Source organism: Pleurodeles waltl, chromosome 11 (genome assembly GCF_031143425.1).
Source record: "Pleurodeles waltl isolate 20211129_DDA chromosome 11, aPleWal1.hap1.20221129, whole genome shotgun sequence".
NCBI lineage: Eukaryota > Metazoa > Chordata > Amphibia > Caudata > Salamandridae > Pleurodeles > Pleurodeles waltl.
The window spans coordinates 126941697-126965076 of record NC_090450.1 but is presented as its reverse complement, the minus strand read 5'-3'; the positions used below and the strand labels follow the sequence as shown (position 1 = coordinate 126965076).

General features: G+C 46.5%; 1 protein-coding gene across 1 annotated transcript in view; it reads left to right on the top strand.

Annotated features, from left to right (window-relative positions):
* The window catches only part of SMC4 (structural maintenance of chromosomes 4), a 451201-nt gene that overhangs the window by 262301 nt on the left and 165520 nt on the right, over positions 1 to 23380 (top strand). The window contains exon 18 of the mRNA XM_069213253.1: positions 4904 to 5093. Coding sequence (XP_069069354.1) covers positions 4904 to 5093 — 190 coding nt within the window. The remainder of the gene's footprint in view (positions 1 to 4903; positions 5094 to 23380) is intronic.

Below are 23380 nucleotides of genomic sequence, written 5' to 3'. Positions count from 1 at the left end.
TGCACGTAAAAAATGTTGGTACTGTCATCGGCACGTCGGCGAGGACTTCTTATTGCCTGTATGACGTCAGACGGCGTCGCGTGGGCTAGAGTGACGTCCTCGTCGACGTGCAGAGACTAGTAAGAAGATTTCCGTCAAATGCTGGCGCCATGGGAGTATTCATCAGGTGAGGAATCCACAGGTAGCTAATGTATCCACCAGAAAAGTCGTTACCGAAGGTAAGTAACTCGTTCTTTGGGGAGATAACTGCTTACTATTCGGTGCACAGCATGTGTATCTGCAGCTACACATGCCATCGAACGGAAAATGTCACTTATCCAGTGTACATCTGTTCGTGGCATGAGTCGCTGCAGATTCACATGCGCCCACCCGCCTCCCCGGGAGCCTGTAGCCGTTTAGAAGTAGATCTTCAACATTTGTACATTTGTAAATATATTACTTTAACCTTTATTATGTACATACGTATTCATTCCATTGCATGGGCACTATTACTAACCTACACAACTCCTGCCTCACCCTCTGCGGGGAAAACAATCTAAGATGGAGTCGACGCCCATGCGCAATGGAATCGAAGTGGGAGGAGTCCCTTGGTCTCGTGACTCGAAAAGACTTCTTCGAAGAAAAACAACTTGTAACACTCCGAGCCCAACACCAGACGGCGGACTGTGCACAGCATGTGAATCTGCAGCGACTCATGCCACGAACAGATGTACACTGGGTAAGCGACATTTTCCATATCCGTATTTACAGCATGAATGTCAGTATTTATGTACACGTACTTAAAGTATCTGTATTCCTTCGTAACTCACGATCAGAAATGTATAAGTTTACTATGATTATTATTATTTATATTGGAGATAGAGGGACTTCATGCTTGCACCCTCCATCCACGCTGGATACAATGTTTATCAACCATACTGCTGTCTATTCAGATTCAAGCATGTGAATTTATGAAAGATCCAATACTGGATAAGAAAACAAGTTACTTACCTGTAACTACAGTTATCCAGTATTGGTATCTTTCATAAATTCACATGCGACCCACCCTCCTCCCCTTTGAGGCTCGCATTTCCTCTCAGGTTCTAATTTTTCACTCTCGTGCTGGAAAATCTGAGGAAGGTAGCTTCTGTGGAGAAGGTTCTAGAGGGTGCTGGTGCCTGATTGGACAGCAGGCAGGTTTTAGGTCGTTTCACAAAAGGACATGGATAGGCTATGTGAGCAATTGCTGGCTCCATTATAGCCTATGGCAAAAAAATAATTTATTATTTATTGCTATTTTATGTACCGTGGGACTCCCACTTCGACGGGGATGATTCAAGCATGTGAATTTATGAAAGATACCAATACTGGATAACTGTAGTTACATGTAAGTAACTTGTTTTCTTACAGCTCATTCTAATGTATTTGACCCTGGCATTATCTCCAGTGTTTGTCATTTGTAGAACAGATCTCATTTGGTCTATTGGTTCTTGTATGGCACATAATGGAAAGCCTGTCTTTGGTTATTTTTTGGCCATTCCTCAAATGGGTCTACTAAACAGTGTATAGGGTTTGAAAATTGACTCTTGTTTGCGTCGGAACCCTGGGGAGCATGTTAAACACTTACTTCCTATGGTTGTACCTGTGCGGTTTTGGATACATGGTCACCTGATTTTCCTGTCTGTGCAGCCCGGTGAATTTGCAGTAGTCCACGAATGTCAGAATTAAAGGAAGCTGCCACCAAGTGCTAACAGGTTTGGAGCTAGTTTATTTTCAGGAGCAGAATCATCTGCAGATTGGTTCCCCTGACCTCTTGATATAAATTTCAGGGTACAAACGCAATGTATATAGCTGCCTCATTGCTTTTGGTCTTCTCCAATAGGGCTTGTGGCATCAACAGATTTAGGGGCCAGCTGAATGCATATCAGTGGTTTAGCTACCTCCATCAGAGGGACCTCATTCTTGGTGCCATTTAAGTAGAGAAAGCTTTCATTCAAATATCTGTGTTATCAGGGCACTTAGTGCATTGCACTGCTTGCTGGACCTTTTTCTAGTCTAATATGTCGTCTGCTGACAATTTGAAATCTACTTGTTGCTTTTCTAAGCCATTTGCACCTTTGTCTCATCAGTAAGCCAGTAAATCACAACATACAAGACAATATGTAAGGAAATGCCTCCTTGGCATGGTTGCCCCCTGACTTTTTGCCTTTGCTGATGCTATGTTTACAATTGAAAGTGTGCTGAGGCCTGCTAACCAGGCCCCAGCACCAGTGTTCTTTCCCTAACCTGTACTTTTGTATCCACAATTGGCAGACCCTGGCATCCAGATAAGTCCCTTGTAACTGGTACCTTGCCAGCTTGTGTGTGCTAGTGAGGATAAAACGAGTAAGTCGACATGGCACTCCCCTCAGGGTGCCATGCCAGCCTCTCACTGCCTATGCAGTATAGGTAAGACACTCCTCTAGCAGGCCTTACAGCCCTAAGGCAGGGTGCACTATACCATAGGTGAGGGTACCAGTGCATGAGCATGGTACCCCTACAGTGTCTAAACAAAACCTTAGACATTGTAAGTGCAGGGTAGCCATAAGAGTATATGGTCTGGGAGTTTGTCAAACACGAACTCCACCGCACCATAATGGCTACACTGAAAACTGGGAAGTTTGGTATCAAACTTCTCAGCACAATAAATGCACACTGATGCCAGTGTACATTTTATTGTATAATACACCACAGAGGGCACCTTAGAGGTGCCCCCTGAAACTTAACCGACTGTCTGTGTAGGCTGACTAGTTCCAGCAGCCTGCCACACCAGAGACATGTTGCTGGCCCCATGGGGAGAGTGCCTTTGTCACTCTGAGGCCAGTAACAAAGCCTGCACTGGGTGGAGATGCTAACACCTCCCCCAGGCAGGAGCTGTGACACCTGGCGGTGAGCCTCAAAGGCTCACCCCTTTGTCACAGCCCAGCAGGGCACTCCAGCTTAGTGGAGTTGCCCGCCCCCTCCGGCCACGGCCCCCACTTTTGGCGGCAAGGCTGGAGGGAACAAAGAAAGCAACAAGGAGGAGTCACTGGCCAGTCAGGACAGCCCCTAAGGTGTCCTGAGCTGAGGTGACTCTGACTTTTAGAAATCCTCCATCTTGCAGATGGAGGATTCCCCCAATAGGGTTAGGATTGTGACCCCCTCCCCTTGGGAGGAGGCACAAAGAGGGTGTACCCACCCTCAGGGCTAGTAGCCATTGGCTACTAACCCCCCAGACCTAAACACGCCCTTAAATTTAGTATTTAAGGGCTACCCTGAACCCTAGAAAATTAGATTCCTGCAACTACAAGAAGGACTGCCTAGCTGAAAAACCCCTGCAGAGGAAGACCAGAAGACGACAACTGCCTTGGCTCCAGAAACTCACCGGCCTGTCTCCTGCCTTCCAAAGATCCTGCTCCAGCGACGCCTTCCAAAGGGACCAGCGACCTCGACATCCTCTGTGGCCTGCCCCTGCTTCGAAAAGACAAGAAACTCCCGAGGACAGCGGACCTGCTCCAAGAAAGGCTGCAACTTTGTTTCCAGCAGCCTTGAAAGAACCCTGCAAGCTCCCCGCAAGAAGCGTGAGACTTGCAACACTGCACCCGGCGACCCCGACTCGGCTGGTGGAGATCCAACACCTCAGGAGGGACCCCAGGACTACTCTGATACTGTGAGTACCAAAACCTGTCCCCCCTGAGCCCCCACAGCGCCGCCTGCAGAGGGAATCCCGAGGCTTCCCCTGACCGCGACTCTTTGAATCCTAAGTCCCGACGCCTGGGAGAGACCCTGCACCCGCAGCCCCCAGGACCTGAAGGACCGGACTTTCACTGGAGAAGTGACCCCCAGGAGTCCCTCTCCCTTGCCCAAGTGGAGGTTTCCCCGAGGAACCCCCCCCCCCCTTGCCTGCCTGCAGCGCTGAAGAGATCCCTAGATCTCCCATAGACTAACACTACAAACCCGACGCTTGTTTCTACACTGCACCCGGCCGCCCCCGCGCTGCTGAGGGTGAAATTCCTGTGTGGGCTTGTGTCCCCCCCGGTGCCCTACAAAACCCCCCTGGTCTGCCCTCCGAAGACGCGGGTACTTACCTGCTGGCAGACTGGAACCGGGGCACCCCCTTCTCCATTGAAGCCTATGCGTTTTGGGCACCACTTTGAACTCTGCACCTGACCGGCCCTGAGCTGCTGGTGTGGTAACTTTGGGGTTGCTCTGAACCCCCAACGGTGGGCTACTTTGGACCAAGAACTAAGCCCTGTAAGTGTCCTACTTACCTGGTTAACCTAACAAATACTTACCTCCCCTAGGAACTGTGAAAATTGCACTAAGTGTCCACTTTTAAAACAGCTATTTGTCAATAACTTGAAAAGTATACATGCAATTTTTATGATTTAAAGTTCCTAAAGTACTTACCTGCAATACCTTTCGAATGAGATATTACATGTAGAATTTGAACCTGTGGTTCTTAAAATAAACTAAGAAAAGAGATTTTTCTATACAAAAACCTATTGGCTGGATTTGTCTCTGAGTGTGTGTACCTCATTTATTGTCTATGTGTATGTACAACGAATGCTTAACACTACTCCTTGGATAAGCCTACTGCTCGACCACACTACCATAAAATAGAGCATTAGTATTATCTATTTCTACCACTATTTTACCTCTAAGGGGAACCCTTGGACTCTGTGCATGCTATTCCTTACTTTGAAATAGCACATACAGAGCCAACTTCCTACACAATAGCACTGCAAAATTAAGTGATGTGCTCCTTTTCATATAAGCCTAAGTTTTCCAGTAGAGCTGATTGTGCATTGTAATTTCAAAGTAATTATGCATTTTTGATTTTAAAGAAATCTGCTAGCAAATATAATTTGTAAATAGTAGCTGTATGCTGCATTTGTGTTAACAGACCATGAGAAAGTTGCAGAGAAAGCTGGCAAAGTGGAAACTGAAGTGAAAAGACTTCATAAGCTTATCATTGATATCAACAGTCACAAACTTAAAGCTCAACAAGACAAAGTTGACAAAGTAAACAAAGAAATAGACGAGTGCACATCTGCCATTACGAAAGCTCAAGTGGCTATAAAGACTGCTAGCAGGTAAATTAAGTCTCTTTCGTCTTTTGTGTTTAATAAATCATGAATCCTCATTTTCGAAGCTTATATTGCCTATTCAGCATTGTAATGCAGTGGTAAATCTGTATGGCACTTGATGCTCTGGGCCCCCCCCACCCCCCCAATACCTGGGATAATCAGAAGCTCGTTAGTCACTGTATAGTGGGATGTTAAGTAAGTGCAAATGTTAAATTGGAAGATTCCTCGATAGTTTGACGCTGTTTACAGTATATGCCTTGTAGGAAGCTGTCCTGGTGTGTGGTGGGCACCTAAGGTGTTGGCACCTTATGCCAGTTACAGGCGAACCCCATTATTGAATGTTTCAGTGTCTAGGAAGCCAGGGCTCTCTAGAGGTAGCTGTGGATGAGCAGCCAAGTACAACCACAATTGGACACACATTACCACAGACATGTGGGTCCTATCAATTATCCAACATGGTTATTGCATAGAATTCACAACATTCCCTCCAGATGTTCCCCCAAGACCCATAAAATGTCTCCACAACACTTAGACCTATTACAAATAGAGGTCCGAGCACTGCTACAAAAACGAGCCATAGAGCTAGTACCATATCACCAAAAAGGAACAGGTGTTTACTCCCTGTATTTCCTTATCCCGAAAAAGCACAAAACGTTAAGGCCGATCTTAGATCTCAGAACACTGAATCTCTCCATCAAATCAGATCATTTCCACATGGTAACATTTCAGGACGTAGTTCCCTTAGTAAAATAAGGGGAATACATGACAACACTGGATCTCAAGGATGTGTATTTTCACATACCCATCCATCCATCTCACAGAAAATACCTCAGGTTTGTAATTCAAGGCAAACATTACCAATTCAAAATGTTACAGTTCGGAATAACAGCCCCCCGGGTATTTACAAAATGTCTAGCTGTAGTAGCAGCACATATAAGGAGACATCATATGCACGTATTCCCTTATCTGGATGATTGGCTAATAAAAGCCAACACTCAACAATGTCACGTTCACACGCACTACGTGATAGATACTCTACACAAACTAGGGTTTTCCATCAATTACCAAAAATCTCGTTTACAACCATCCCAAATACAACAATATTTGGGAGCAACACTCAACACACAAAAAGCAACTGCCACTCCAAGTCCACAAAGGGTGCAGTTGTTTCAAAATATAAAATCAAGCATGCAACCAAACCAACAATACACAGTCAGGTTTGTGATGAAACTATTAGGCATGATGTCCTCATGCATAGCTATTGTCCCAAACGCAAGGCTACACATGCGGCCCTTACAACAGTGCCTAGCAAAACAATGGACGCAAGCACAGGGTCAACTCCAAGATCTAGTGTTGATAGACCGCCGAACACACTCTTCGCTTCAGTGGTGGAACCAAGTAAATTGAAACAAAGGGCGGCCTTTTCAAGACCCAGTGCCTCACGCCATTATCACAACAGACGCATCCATGATTGGGTGAGGAGCACACCTCAACAATCACAGCATAAAAGGTCAGTGGGACAACCAGCAAAAACAACTCCAAATAAATCACTTGGAACTGTTAGCAGTCTTTCTAGCAATAAAAGCCTTTCAACCCCTTCTAGCCCACAAACATATTCTTGTCAAAACAGACAATATGACAATAATGTATTATCTAAACAAACAGGGGGGTACACACTCATCACAGCTATGTCTCTTAGCACAAACAATTTGGCATTGGGCAATTCACAACAACATTCGCCTAATAGCACAATATATAACAGGCATTCAAAATCAGTTAGCCGACAATCTCATTTGAGATCACCAACAAACTCACGAGTGGGAAATACATCCCCAGGTCCTACATCATCACCCCCACTGCTGGGGGACACCAAACATAGATCTGTTTGCAACAAAAGAAAACGCAAAATGCCAAAACTTTGCGTCCAGATACCCACACCCTTAGTCCAAGGGCAATGCTCTATGGATCAGTTGGTCAGGGATATTTGCTTACGCTTTTCCCCCTCTCCCGCTCATTCCTTATCTGGTCAACAAACTGAGTCAAAACCAACTCAAACCAATACTTATAGCACCAATGTGGGCACGCCAACCCTGGTACACCACACTGTTGGACCTATCTGTGGTACCCCACATCAAACTACCAAACAGACCAAATCTGTTAACTCAACACAATCAACAGATCAGACACCCGAATCCAGCATCGCTCAACCTAGCAATCTGGCTCCTGAAGTCTTAGAATTTGGATATCTAAACCTTTCCAAAGAGTGTATGGAGGTCATTAAACAAGCAAGAAACCCCACAGCAAGACATTGTTATGCTAACAAAAGGTTTGTCTGCTACTGCCAGGCTAATCAAATTACGCGATTAAACGCCTCCACACAAAACATTGTAAGTTATTTACTACACTTACAAAAGTCCAATCTAGCCTTCTCTTCCATTAAAATCCATCTCATTACAATATCTGCTTATCTGCAGATTAAACATTCAAAATCACTTTTTAGAATACCAGTTAATAAAGCATTTATGGAAGGACTAAAAAGAATCATACCCCCAAGGACACCACCAGTACCTTCATGGAATCTTAATATTGTATTAACACGACTCATGGGCCCACCATTTGAACCCATGCATTGTTGTCAAATACAATTTTTGACTTGGAAAGTAGCTTTTTTAATAGCCATCACTTCACTTCGAAGAGTTAGCGAAATACAGGCGTTTACTATTCAAGAACCCTTTATACAAATACATAAACATAAGGTGGTTCTCCGTACAAATCCACAATTCTTACCAAAGGTCATATCACCGTTTCATCTAAACCAAACGGTGGAACTCCAGTCTTCTTTCCACAACCAGACTCAGTAGCAGAAAGGGCGTTGCATACATTAGACATAAAAAGAGCACTAATGTATTACATTGACGGAACAAAACCATTTCGTAAAACAAAACAATTGTTTGTAGCTTTCCAAAAACCACATGCAGGTAACCCTATATCCAAACAATGCATTGCCAGATGTATAGTCAAATGCATTCAGACTTGCTACCTCAAAGCTAAGAGGATTACCCATTGCTCCAAGGGCACACTCCACTAGAAAGAAAGGCGCCACAATGGCTTTTCTTGGTAATATACCAATGAGAGATTTGTAAGGCAGCCACCTGGTCTACGCCCCATACATTTACTAAGCATTACTGTGTAGATGTGTTGGCAACACAACAAGCCACAGTAGGACAGGCTGTACTTAGAACATTATTTCAGACAACTTCAACTCCTACAGGCTAGCCACCGCTTTTGTGGAGATGACTGCTTTGTAGTCTATGCACAACATGTGTATCTGCAGCTACACATGCCATTAAACGGAAAATGTCACTTACCCAGTGTACATCTGTTCGTGGCATGTTGCGCTGCAGATTCACATGCGCCCTCCCACCTCCCCGGGAGCCTGTAGCCGTTTTAGTTGCATGTAAATAATTTTTACTTTACCACACACTATGTACATACACATCTACTCCATTGCATGGGCACCTCTAGTATCCTTACTTCAACAACTCCTACCTCACCCTCTGCTGGGAAAACAATCTGAGATGGAGTCGACACCCATGTGCAATGGAGCCGAAAGTGGAGAGTCACTCGGTCCAGTGACTCGAAGACATCTTCAAAGAAAAACAACTTTTAACACTAGATGGCAGGAACAGTGCACAGCATGTGAATCTGCAGCACAACATGCCACGAACAGATGTACTATATATATATATATATATATATATATATATATATATATACATTCAGTGGCATGTGTAGCTGCAGATACACGCTATGCATATAGTGCCATCTAGTGTTGGGCTCGGACTGTTACAAGGTTTTTCTTCTAAGAAGCTTTTCTTGAGTCACAGGATCGAGTGACTCGCCCGGTGATAGTGCGCATGGGCATCGACTCCTTTGTTAGATTTTCTTTCTGCAGTCTGGTTCGGACATGTTACCTCTCACTCCAGTACTTTTTTTGTTCGCTGCTATCTGAACTTTTCTATCTTTTATCTTAACGTCAGTATAGTTTTCAAACGCAGTTTCTGAGTACATTTTAGGGCCTCTTCAGGCCTCCTGCGTCACAGGCTTATGGCTCTGACTCCATTCCGATTCTGTCCAAGTTCCCCTACACCAACCAGCATTCGGTGTGTAACCACTGCCTTTCTCCAGACCACCAAGAAGAGACCTGCAAAGCGTGTTGGTCCTTTTGATTGAAGAAGACCTTACGGGAGCAAGGCGGTTGGAGATGGCATTGAAGTCTCTAGAGCAGACGCCCAATATCTTTGGTGAGGAATAGGACTGCAGTCTCCATTCGAGACTCTGACTCTGATCGAGATTCAGAGGAGAACAGCCAGATTGTCCCTGCGTCGCAGTACGTGAGTATACCAGCCCCTTCCCAACAAACAAAAAAAATCACAGAAGTCCTAGGGTGTACCACTGCTTGCTAGCCATGGTTCAACCCGAAAACATCAAATCGTCGACCGATCCTCTGATTAGGTGCCGAAAAAGGCCAAGACTCACTCCGAACAACAGACTGCCACACGTGTTTCAGTGTCTAGTTGGAAGATGGAGGCTTTCACTTCGGAACTGAGTTATCTTCCTACATCATCAGAGCCGAAACATCGAAGCCCATCTTTGGAGCTGAAAACACTTTCCACTACTGCTCAGTCCACTTTTTCGGCCTGTATGAAGCATAATGCCATCAAAATTTCGGAGCATTCATTAGAAGGCAGAAAACAGGCTTCATCTTCGGAACAGGAGGGAGATGAGACACTCTCATTCTTGAGGTCATGGACCAAAAACAAAGGAGGATTCAAATACAGAAAGAGACTGGAAAGATTATTGCCTCCCCTCCACCAAATAACAAAGAGGAAATTAGCATTCCAGGAGAGTTTGGATGCTGGCCCTTCACCGGCAAAAATATTTAAACCTAAGAAGCCAAAGTCTATTCAGCTTTCTCCACCACATTCGCCTTATCTTTCCTCTTCTCCACCACCTCATACTACACCACCACTAGCTTCACCCACACAATCTCATGCTTCTTCATATGGGGTCTATATGGGTGACAGTGTTTATAATATAGATTCATGGGACATGTATGACTCTGACCCAATCCCACCCAATGATCCTGATTTGTATCCTACAAGACCACCTCCACCTGAGGATACTAAAGCCTATAATCAGGACATTTCTAGAGCAGCTACTTATCATGGTGTTCAGATGCACTCTGAGCCATTAGAAGAGGATTTTCTTTATAACCTACAGGACCAAGCAGAACAATTTGAGGAGGTCTGGCGCCCATTCTTGAAGAGACCATGAAGCGGCTGGTGGATGACCAACGGATGATCAATGTTCAATGATTAGGGAATATTAATTACCAATCACCCTCTGAGAATCCTAGACTCCGGAAACACATTTAATCTCCTACTGCCCCCTCTCTCTCTCCCTAGCTACGCTATCCTCTCTTCTCTCTCTTTTTCTCTCTCTCTATCAATCCACAGGCCTCTAATTTTGTCACATGCCCGAGACCCTGAACTACCCAACATAGTAATACAAGTCGCTTCCTAACACAAACAAGGACTGAGAAATCAACTCATATAAGACGTAGACACTCTCTAACCGACCTTACCATATCTATCATACATATTATCTACCCCTAGATAATAACTTGCTACAGACGGAGAAGTACAGAACGATCTACTCTTAGGCCTGAACAAGCTAGTCTCAGGATACAAAGACCCCCTGCCTACCTCGAGTCTCTTCATTCTACATTCCCCTGCGATTACCCTTCCTCTTTCTCCCTCTTTCTTTCCCTTCTCTCCCCCTCCCCATTTCATATGACTATTTTGTCTCTCCCCTATACCAAGACCAACCCCTCCTACACAACCCTATCCTCGCTCCCCCTCCCCTTACCACCGCCCGCCCCCCCCCCCCCCCCCCCCCCCACCTGTTTTCCACTCTTCTTCAAAATAAGGGTACACAACTCAACTCTGCAACTGGGAATTTTTACTTACCTGACAGTACATGTATATATGCTTACAATGGAAATAATTGTGGTAAACGAACAAAAACAATGTTTTGAAAGCTAAACAGTTTGTTTATATGCTGTATGTACCGCCTTATATATTCTTAATAAAACTTTTGAAACTTAAAAAAAAAAAGAAAAAAGAAGAAAAAAAAAAAGAGGATTTTCTGTTTAACACTCTTTCCTCAACACAAAATACCAATGTTTACCAATGCTACCTGGTATGCTGAAACATGCAGATTACATTTTTAAAGAACTAGTAAAGGCCAGGTTATTGACATCTAGAATAGACAAAAAATATAAAGCTGCACCAACTGATCCAGTTTTTATTTCACAGCAGTTACCACCTGTAAGGAAATGCCTCCTTGGCATGGTTACCCCCTGACCTTTTGCCTTTGCTGATGCCAAGTTATGATTTGAAAGTGTGCTGATTTCTGCTTTTCATGCCCCAGCACCAGTGTTCTTTCCCTAACCTGTACCTTTGTTTCCACAATTGGCACACCCTGGCATCCGGGTAAGTCCCTTGTAACTGGTACCTTTGGTACCAAGGGCCCCTATGCCAGGGAAGGTCTCTAAGGGCTGCAGCATGTTTTATGCCACCCTGGGGACCCCTCACTCAGCACAGACACACTGCTTGCCAGCTTGTGTTTGCTGGTGGGGATAAAACAACTAATTTGACATGGCACTCCCCTCAGGGTGCCATGCCAACCTCACACTGCCTACGAACTCACACTGCCTACAGGTATAGATTAGTCACCCCTCTAGCACGCCTTACAGCCCTAAGGCAGGGTGCACTATACCATAGGTGAGGGCATAAGTGCATGAGCACTATGCCCCTACAGTGTCTAAGCAAAACCTTAGACCTTGTAAGTGCAGGGTAGCCATAAGAGTATATGGTCTGGGAGTCTGTCATGCACGAAGTCCACAGCACCATAATGGCTACACTGAAAACTGTGAAGTTTGGTATCAAACTTCTCAGCACAATAAATGCACACTGATGCCAGTGTACATTTTATTGTAACATACACCCCAGAGGGCACCTTAGAGGTGCCCCCTGAAACCTTAACCAACTCTCCGTGTAGGCTGACTAGTTTTAGCAGCCTGACACACACCAGACATGTTGCTGGCCACATGGGGAGAGTGCCTTTGTCACTCTGTGGCTAGTAACAAAGCCTGTACTGGGTGGAGGTGCTTCTCACCTCCCCCTGCAGGAACTGTAACACCTGGTGGTGAGCCTCAAAGGCTCACCCCCTTTCTACAGCACCCCAGGGCACTCCAGCTAGTGGAGTTGCTCGCCCCCTCTGGCCACGACCCCACTTGTGGTGGCAAGGCCGGAGGAGATAATGAGAAAAACAAGGAGTCGTCATTGGCCAGTCAGGACAGCCCCTAAGGTGTCCTGAGGTGACTCTAACTTTTAGAAATCCTCCATCTTGCAGATGAAGGATTCCCCCAATAGGATTAGGGATGTGCCCCCCTCCCCTCAGGGAGGAGGCACAAAAAGGGAGTATCTACCCTCAGGGCTAGTAGCCATTGGCTACTAACCCTCCAGACCTAAACACACCCTTAAATTCAGTATTTAGGGGCACCCCAGAACCTAGGAACTCAGATTCCTGCAACCTAAGAAGAGGACTGCTGAACTGAAAAACCTGCAGAGAAGACGGAGACACCAACTGCTTTGGCCCCAGCCCTACCGGCCTGTCTCCCCACTTCTAAAGACACTGCTCCAGCGACGCGTTACCAGGGTCCAGCAACCTCCTGAAGCCTCGGAGGACTACCCTGCATCTAGAAGGACCAAGAACTCCTGAGAACAGCGGCTCTGTTCCCCAAAGACTGCAACTTTGCAACAAAGAAGCAACTTTGAAACAACACACGTTTCCCGCCGGAAGCGGGAGACTTTGCACTCTGCACCCGACGCCCCCGGCTCGACTTGTGGAGAACAAACACCACAGGGTGGACTCCCCAGCGACTACGAGCCTGTGAGTAGCCAGAGTTGAGCCCCCTAAGCCCCCACAGCGACGCCTGCAGAGGGAATCCTGAGGCTCCCCCTGACTGCGACTGCCTGCTTCAAAGACCCGACGCCTGGTAAAGACACTGCACCCGCAGCCCCCAGGACCTGAAGGATCAGACCTCCAGTGCAGGAGCGACCCCCAGGTGGCCCTCTCCCTTACCCAGGTGGTGGCTACCCCGAGGAGCCCTCCCCCTTGCCTGCCTGCATCGCTGAAGAGACCCCTTGGTCTCCCATTGATTTTTATTGCGAACCAGATGCTTGTTTGCACACTGCACCCGGCTGCCCCCGTGCTGCTGAGGGTGTACTTTCTGTGTGGACTTGTACCCCCCCCCCCCCTAGTGCCCTACAAGACCCCCCTGGTCTGACCTCTGAAGACACGTGTACTTACCTGCTGGCAGACTGGAACCGGGGCACCCCCTTCTCCATTGAAGCCTATGTGTTTTGGGCACCACTTTGACCTCTGCACCTGACCAACCCTGAGCTGCTGGTGTGGTAACTTTGGGGTTACTCTGAACCCCAAAGGTGGGCTACCTTGGACCCAAACTTACACCCTGTATGTGGTTTACTTACCTGCAAAAACTAACAAACACTTACCTCCCCCAGGAACAGTTGAAAATTGCACTGTCTAGTTTTAAAATGGCTATATGTCATTTATGTGAAAACTGTATATGCTATTTTGCTAATTCAAAGTTCCTAAAGTTCCTACATGAAATACCTTTCATTTGCAGTATTACTTGTAAATCTTGAACCTGTGGTTCTTAAAATAAACTAAGAAAATATATATTTCTATACAAAAACCTATTGGCCTGGAATTGTCTGAGTGTGTGTTCCTCATTTATTGCCTGTGTGTGTACAACAAATGCTTAACACTACTCCTCTGATAAACCTACTGCTCGACCACACTACCACAAAATAGAGCATTAGTATTATCTCTTTTTGCCACTATCTTACCTCTAAGGGGAACCCTTGGACTCTGTGCATACTGTTCCTTACTTTGAAATAGTACATACAGAGCCAACTTCCTACACCACCAGTTTCCATTGTAGTCAGTGCAGCCAGGAAACTGGCAAATAGCCAGTCTACAGGGAATGCTCCTCCCCTGGTGGAAAAAAACACAAATTTGAGGCAGCAGGCAAAAGGGTAGCAAGTCAGGCTGCAAATCAGTGACTCATTGCTAATTCCCAAACCCTTTTAGCTAGGTACAATAGGGAACATTGGGATGAGATGCAAGAGTTCCTCCAATACCTCCCAAAGGAACACCAGAAAAGGGCACAGCAGGTGGTGGGGGAGGGACACGCCATTGCCAATAATCAGATCAGATCAACACTAGATGCAGCTGATATAGAGGCTAGAGGAATAAACAGTGGCATCCCAATTCGAAGACATGCTTGGTTGAGGTCCTCAGGCTTTAAGCGGTACTTAACATGCCTTTTAATAGGCAGCAACTCTTTGGACTGCAGGTGGACACAACCATTGATAAATTAACAAAGGACTCATTTTGCAAGCTCAATTTAGAAGAGGTTTTAAACCACAAATTTCAGCAGCCCCTACATCCCAGCAAAAACAGGGACAGCAATATAATCCTAGGGGATCTTTCAGGGGCTCTTATAGAGCACACAATTTCAGATCCAGAGGTAAATCTCCTGCCGCAGGAGGTGCCTCCACCTCATCAAAGCAGGGACTTTCCCTGCACTCCCAAACAGCATACGTCTCCTGTGCCAGGAAGACTATAATATTTCCATCCTCACTGTCAACAAATTACAGCAGATTAATAGGTGTTAATTATCTGCAATGGTTATTGCCTAGAACTCATCTCCACTCTACCAAACATTCCACCCCGTTCACACAGGCGTTCTCTCGAACACATTGCCCTGTTAAAAAAAGAGGTGGAATCTTTTATACTCAAAGATGCAATAGAAATGGTTCCCATCAGTCAGCAAGGAACAGGAGTATATTCTCTATACTTCCTCATACCAAAAAAGGCTGGCACTCTCAGGCCAATTCTCGATCTCAGACCTCTAAATCAGTGTATCTTGTCAGAGCATTTCTACATGGTCACTTTACAGGACATCATTCCTTTATTGCAAAAACAAGATTACATGACAGCATTAGACCTACAATATGCTTATTTCCACATTTGTAGGACGTTGGCTCTGTATATACAATCTCAAAGTGAGAGATAGTGTGCACAGAGTCCAAGGGTTCGCCTTAGAGGTTAACAGTGGCAATAATAGATAATACTAATGCTCTATTATGTGGTAGTGTGGTCGAGAAGTAGGCTTATCAGATGGTAGTGTTAAGCATTTGTTGTATACACACAGGCAATAAATGAGAACACACACTCAGACTTAACGCCAGGCCAATAGGTTTAATATAGAAAAATATTATTTTCTTTATTTTAGATCCAAAAAATTCGGAATTCAAGTATGTACATAAATTGTAAGGTACTTGGCATAGGTAAATATGGAAGTTTGAATTAAAACAGTAATGTACACAGTTTTGAAAGTGGACACAGTGCAAAAGTCAACAGTTCCTGGGGGAGGTAAAAACAAGTTAGTTTAGCAGGTAAGTAAACTTACAAATTCGGTCTCCAGGGCATAGGCAACCCACCGTTGAGGGTTCAAGTCAACCCCAAACACCCAGCAACACTGGGCTGGTCAGGTGCAGAGGTCAAAGTAGGGCCCAAATAACAGAGGCACCTATGGAGACTAGGAGTGCTGCGGTTCCAGTCTACTAGCAGGTAAGTACCTGCGTCCTCAGGGAGCAGACCTGGGTTGTTTTGTAGAGCACTGGTGGGGGGGATTGGAATGGTCACAAACAGGCACACAAAATACATTCTCAGTGGCACAGGGGTGGCCGGCTGCAGTATGCAAAGTAGGTGTCTGGTTGTAGACAGAAATCAATGAAGAGACCCTGGGGTCACTCTGGCGATGCAGTCAGGGCACGGGGGGTACTTTTCAGGCCAGCCTCCGACTGGGCAGCGATGAGGGCCGCCTGCTGGTCACTCCTGCACCCGGTAGTTGGTTTCTCTCGGGCCTGTGGGTGCAGTGTTTCTTCAGGCGTCGGGTTCTTTGTTACTGGGCAGTCGTGGTCAGGGGGAGCCTCTGGATTCTCTCTGCAGGCATTGCCGTGGGGGTGTAGGGAGGTCGTCTCAGGGCGTCCACATCTTGGAAGTCGCCTGGGTCCTGGCTGCAGGGTTGGCTTCTCTGGACATGATTGGGCGTCTGGTGCAGAGTGTTGGTGTCTCGCGCTTCCGAAGTGAGGCTGGAGTCCCTTTAAAGTTGGTTTCTTCTTTGTAGATTAGACAGAACCGCTGTCCAAGGAAGTTCCTTGGTCCTTTGGGTTGCAGGGCAGTCCTTTGATTCGGCAGAGGTCGCTGGTCCTGCTGGATGCGTTGCTGTTGCAGGCTCTTTGAGTCTGGAGACAGGCCGGTACAGCTGGGACCAAGTCACTTGTTGTCTCTGTCGTGTCTGCAGGGCTGTCAGGTCAGCAGTCCTTCTTGTTTTAGGTCATCAGGAATCTAATTCCCTAAATACTGATTTTCAGGGGTGTGTTAGGGCTGGAGGGCAGTAGCCAATGGCTACTAACCCTAAGGGTGGCTATACCCTCCTTGTCAAACAACAACAGGGAGGGGCATAAGTGGGAGATTCGGAGGAAAGACTCCTGGTCCCATGTGTATGGCTCCCAATAGTCAACAAATCAAAATGATACACACAGTTCCAAAACACTAGAGGGTTTCTTTCAGACTAATGCCTCTGCATTGAGTGGAAATCAATATATTCGAAGCAAGAGCCCTCTCTCACCTTCTTGTGACATGCTTCATCATAGGGCTATGCTCCTCGTCAGGCCGGCGCTGCAATGTCCTTGTGCCTCCTCCCTTTGGGGAGGGGCGACACATCCCTATCTCTATTGGGCTAAATCCTCCAAACCAAGATGGAGGATTTTCTAAGGAGGGGGTCACTTCAGCTCTGGTCACCATAGGGGTGGACCTGTCTGAGGGGGTGACGACTCCTTGTTTTTCTCATTATCTCCCTGAACTTGCTGCCAACTTTGGGGGCTGTGTCCGTGGGGCGGGCATCTCCACTAGCTGGATTGCCCTGGGGCATTGTAACACAAAGCCTGAGCCTTTGAGGCTCACTGCTAGGTGTTACAGTTCCTGCAGTGGGAGGTGTGAAGCACCTCCACCCAGTGCAGGCTTTGTTTCTGGCCTCAGAGGGCACAAAGGCTCTCACCCCAGGAGGTCAGAAACTCTGCCCTCAGTAGCAGGCCTGCACAGACCAGTTAGTCCTACACTGAAGAATTGGGTAAAATACAAGAGGCATCTCTAAGATGCCATCTGTTGGATTTTTACAATAAATCCAGCACTGGCGTCTGTGTGGGTTTATTATCCTGAGAAGTTTGATACCAAACTTCCCAGTATTCAGTGTAGCCATTATGGAGCTGTGGAATTCGTTTTGACAAACTCCCAGACCACATATGTAATATGGCCACACCATACTTATAATGTCGAAGAATAGACTTAGACACTGTAGGGGAATTTTGCTCATGCAGCTATGCCCTCACCTGTGGTATAGTGCACCTTGCCTTAGGGCTGTAAGGCCTGCTAGAGAGGTGACTTATCTATGCCACAGGCAGTATTTGTGCATGGCATCCTGAGGGGGATGCCATGTCGATTTTGCCTTTTTCTCCCCACCAACACACACAATCTGGAATGACAGTGTGCATGTGTTGGGTGAGGGGTCCCTTATGGTGGCACAGCACATGCTGCAGCCCTTAGGGACTTTCCCTGGTCACAGGGCCCTTGGTACCACTGGTACCCTTTACAAGGGACTTACTGTGTGCCGGGGAGGGGGGGGGGGCAATTGTGGAAACAATGGTACATTTTAGGTGAAAGAACACTGGTGCTGGGGCCTGGTTAGCAGGATCCCAGCACACTTCTCATTCAAGTCAGCATCAGTATCAGGCAAAAAGTGGGGGGTAACTGCAACAGGGAGCCATTTTCCTACAACATTCCTATACATCCAGCACACTGCAAGTATTTAAGGTTTGTGATAGCAGGCAAGCGCTATCAATTCAAGGTACTACCCTTTGAAGTAACAACCTGCGCCAAGGGTAGTCACAAAATGTCTAGCAGTAGTTGCAGCATGCCTCAGAAGAAAGCACATACATGTCTTCTCTTATCTAGATAACTTTATAATAAAATCTAGCACCATTTGAGACTCAACTACACACACAATACGCGGAGGGAGGCGTACTCATCCCAATTGTCACTCCCAGCACAAACAATTTGTTATGGGCAATTCACAAGCACATTCACCTGCTAGCGAAGCACATCCCAGGGACACACAACCACCTAGCAAACCACTTAAGCAGGATGCAGCAACAAATACAAGAATGGGAGATTCACCCCCAAGTAATTCAACATTACTTTTAAATGTGGGGAACACCAAACCTAGACCTTTTTGCAACAAGCGAAAACGCAAAATGCCAAATCTTTGCGTCCAGATACCCACACCCTCAATCCAAGGGCAGTGCTCTATGGATCAATTGGTCTGGGATATTTGCTTATGCTTGTTCCCCCTCTCCCATTTTATTCCATTTCTAATCAACAAGAGCAGTCATTCTTCTCTCACTGTGATACTCATAGCTCCCACGTGGGCACGTCCACATTGGAACACATTATTGGATCTGTCTGTAGTATCACATCACAAGCTCCCAAACAGACCAGACCTATTGACGCAAAACAAGGGTCAGATCAGGCATCCCAGTATGCTCAACCTGGTGATTTGGCTCCTGAGGTCATAGAATTGGGATATCTACAGCTTCCACCAGAATGTATGGACATTCTAAAACAAGCACGTAAACTTACAACTAGGCAGTGTTACGCAAATAAATGGAAACATTTTGTATATTACTGCCATCCTAAAAACATAGATTCACTTAAACACATCATTACAGGGTATTATGTTATTTGCTTCATTTACAGAAAGCAAATCTGGCATATTCATCTATTAAAATTCATTCAACAGCAATATCAGCCTACCTCCAAAACAGACAACCTACTTCTCTGTATAGAATTCCGGTCATAAAAGCTTTTATGGAAGGTCTTAAGAGTTAATCCATCTACAGTTCCACCAGCTCCTGCACGGAATCTTAAATTGTGCTCACAAGACTTATGGGTCTACCTTTTGATCCCATTCATTCTTGCGCTCTTCAGTTTCTCTCATGAAAGGTTGCGTTCCTAGTAGCAATTAGTTCCTTAAGAGTGTGGGAAGTTGGCTCTGTATGCACTATTTCAAAGTAAGGAATAATATGCACAGGGTCCAAGGGTTCCCCTTAGAGGTAAGATAGTGGCAAAAATAGATAATTCTAATGCTCTATTTTGTGGTAGTGTGGTCGAGCAGTAGGCTTATCAAAGGAGTATTGTTAAGCATTTGTTGTACATACACAAGCAATAAATGAGGAACACACACTGAGACAATTCCAGGCCAATAGGTTTTTGAATAGAAAAATATATTTTCTTAGTTTATTTTAAGAACCACAGGTTCAAGATTTACATGTAATACTTCAAATGAAAGGTATTGCAGATAGGTACTTTAGGAACTTTGAATTAGCAAAATAGCATATACAGTTTTCACATAAATCACATATAGCTATTTTAAAACTAGACAGTGCAATTTTCAACAGTTCCTGGGGGAGTAAGAGTTTTAGTTTTTGCAGGTAAGTAAACCACCTACGGGGTTCAGGTTTGGGTCCAAGGTAGCCCACCGCTGGGGGTTCAGAGCAAGCCTAAATTTACCACACCAGCAGCTCAGGGCCGGTCAGGTGCAGAGGTCAAAGTGGTGCCCAAAACGCATAAGCTCCAATGGAGAAGGGGGTGCCCCGGTTCCAGTCTGCCAGCAGGTAAGTACCCGCGTCTTCGGAGGGCAGACCAGGGGGGTATTGTAGGACACCGGGGGGGGGACACAAGTCCACACAGAAAGTACACCCTCAGCGGCACGGGGGCAGCCGGGTGCAGTGTGCAAACAAGCGTCTGGTTTGTAATAGAAATCAATGGGAGACCAAGGGGTCTCTTCAGCAATGCAGGCAGGCAAGGGGGGGCTCCTCGGGGTAGCCACCACCTGGGCAAGGGAGAGGGCCACCTGGGGGTCGCTCCTGCACTGGAGGTCGGATCCTTCAGGTCCTGGGGGCTGCGGGTGCAGTGTCCCTACCAGGCGTCGGGTTCTTAGAAGCAGGCAGTCGCGGTCAGGGGGAGCCTCGGGATTCCCTCTGCAGGCGTCGCTGTGGGGGCTCAGGGGGGGTCAACTCTGGCTACTCACGGTCTCGCAGTCGCCGGGGAGTCCACCCTGAAGTGATTGTTTTCCACAAGTCGAGCCGGGGGCGTCTGGTGCAGAGTGTCAACTCTCACGCTTCCGGCGGGAAACGCGAGTTGTTTCAAAGTTGCTTCTTTGTTGCAAAGTTGCAGTCTTTGGTGAACAGAGCCGCTGTCCTCTGGAGTTCTTGGTCCTTCTAGATGCAGGGCAGTCCTCTGAGGCTTCAGAGGTCGCTGGTCCCTGGGGAAAGTGTCGCTGGAGCAGTGTCTTAGAAGTGGGGAGACAGACCGGTAGAGCTGGGGCCAAAGCAGTAGGTGTCTCCGTCTTCTCTGCAGGTTTTTTCAGTTCAGCAGTCCTCCTCTTCTTAGGTTGCAGGAATCTGAGTTCCTAGGGAGCCCCTAAATACTGAATTTAGGGGTGTGTTTAGGTCTGGGGGGGTTAGTAGCCAATGGCTACTAGCCATGAGGGTGGCTACACCCTCTTTGTGCCTCCTCCCTGAGGGGAGGGGAGCACGTCCCTAATCCTATTGGGGGAATCCTCCATCTGCAAGATGGAGAATTTCTAAAAGTTAGTCACCTCAGCTCCGGACACCTTGGGGCTGTCCTGACTGGCCAGTGACTCCTCCTTGTTTTTCTCATTATCTCCTCCGGCCTTGCTGCCAAAAGTGGGGCCGTGGCCGGAGGGGGCGGGCAACTCCACTAGCTGGAGTCCCCTGGGGTGCCGTAACAAAGGGGTGAGCCTTTGAGCCTCACCGCCAGGTGTTACAGTTCCTGCAGGGGGGGGGGGGGGTGTGAAGCACCTCCACCCAGTACAGGCTTTGTTACTGGCCACAGAGTGACAAAGGCACTCTCCCCATGTGGCCAGCAACATGTCTGGTGTGTGGCAGGCTGCTAAAACCAGTTAGCCTACACGGGTAGTCGGTTAAGGTTTAAGGGGGCACCTCTAAGGTGCCCTCTGGGGTGTATGATACAATAAAATGTACACCGGCATCAGTGTGCTTTTATTGTGCTGAGAAGTTTGATACCAAACTTCACAGTTTTCAGTGTAGCCATTATGGTGCTGTGGAGTTCGTGCATGACAGACTCCCAGACTATATACTCTTATGGCTACCCTGCACTTACAATGTCTAAGGTTTTGCTTAGCCACTGTAGGGGCACAGTGCTCAGGCACTTGTGCCCTCACCTATGGTATAGTGCACCCTGCCTTAGGGCTGTAAGGCCTGCTAGAGGGGTGACTTATCTATACTTCATAGGCAGTGTGAGGTTGGCATGGCACCCTGAGGGGAGTGCCATGTCGACTTAGTCGTTTTGTCCTCACTAGCACACACAAGCTGGCAAGCAGTGTGTCTGTGCTGAGTGAGGGGTCCCCAGGGTGGCATAAGACATGCTGCAGCCCTTAGAGACCTTCCATGGCATCAGGGCCCTTGGTACCAGGGGTACCAGTTACAAGGGACTTACCTGGATGCCAGGGCTGTGCCAATTGTGGAAACAAAAGTACAGGTTAGGGAAAGAACACTGGTGCTGGGGCCTGGTTAGCAGGCCTCAGCACACTTTCAAATCAAAGGCAAAAAGTCAGGGGGTAACCATGCCAAAGAGGCATTTCCTTACAAAGAGTAAGCAAAATTCAAGCATTCACTTAAGAAGAACCCTTCTTCCAAGTACACAAACAAAAAATAGTACTTAGGACAAATCCAAAATTTTACCCAAAGTGGTTTCACCATTTCACATTAGTCAGTGGAATTGCCAGTCTTCTTTCCACTGCCAGATTCAGTTGCTGAAAGAGTTCTACACACACTTTATCTAGAAAGAGCTCTCATGTACTATATAGACAGAATAAAAGACTTTAGAACATCTCAACTTTCTTTTGTGGGTTTTCAACAACCTCATACGGGTAATCCCATTTCCAAACAAGGATTGGCCAGATGGATAGGAAAGTGTATTCAAACTTGCTATCTTAAAGCTAAAAGACAACTATTTGGTACTCCTAAAGCACATTCAACTAGAAAGAAAGGGGCTTACATGGCATTTTTGGGAAATATACCAATGGCAGACATATGCAAAGCAACCACATGGTCCACACCACACACGTTTAGTAAACACTACTGTGTGGATGTGTTCTCGACAGCAAGCAAATGTTGGTCAAGCAGTGCTTAAAACACTATTTCAAACCACTTCAACTCCTACTGGCTAACAACTGTTTACTTGGGAGAGGGACTGCTTTTCAGTCCATGCACAGCTTGTGTATCTGCAGCTACACATTTCATTGAACGGAAATGTCACTTACCTAGCGTATATCTGTTCGTGGCATGTAGTGCTGCAGATTCACATGCGCCCTACCTCCTCCCTGGAAACCTGTAGCTGTTGTAGTACTTTATTATATAAATAAGGGGAAATGTTGCGGTTGCTGGAATGAGCCGGAGAAACAATTTTGCAAGGCGAGGTTGTCTTGGGAGTTGTAGTCTTGTCTGTTCCTGAAGAGTCCACTTGCGGTTCCAGTGGCCAGAAGTATAAGTAAACCATGCAGAGGAGTCCTGGTGGAGTCTTGCACGTGGAATCTGGGGACGCACCCCCAAGGGAGTCCATATATAGCCCTAAAAGGGTGTTTGGTGTCCTTTCGCAGTCACCACCCATCAGGAGGAGTCTCTGATGTCACTTGCCTGACCAGGTGTAGGAAGTTGGCTCTGTATGTGCTATTTCAAAGTAAGGAATAGCATGCACAGAGTCCAAGGGTTCCCCTTAGAGGTAAAATAGTGGTAAAAAGAGATAATACTAATGCTCTATTTTGTGGTAGTGTGGTCGAGCAGTAGGCTTATCCAAGGAGTAGTGTTAAGCATTTGTTGTACATACACATAGGCAATAAATGAGGTACACACTCAGAGACAAATCCAGCCAATAGGTTTTGTTATAGAAAAATATCTTTTCTTAGTTTA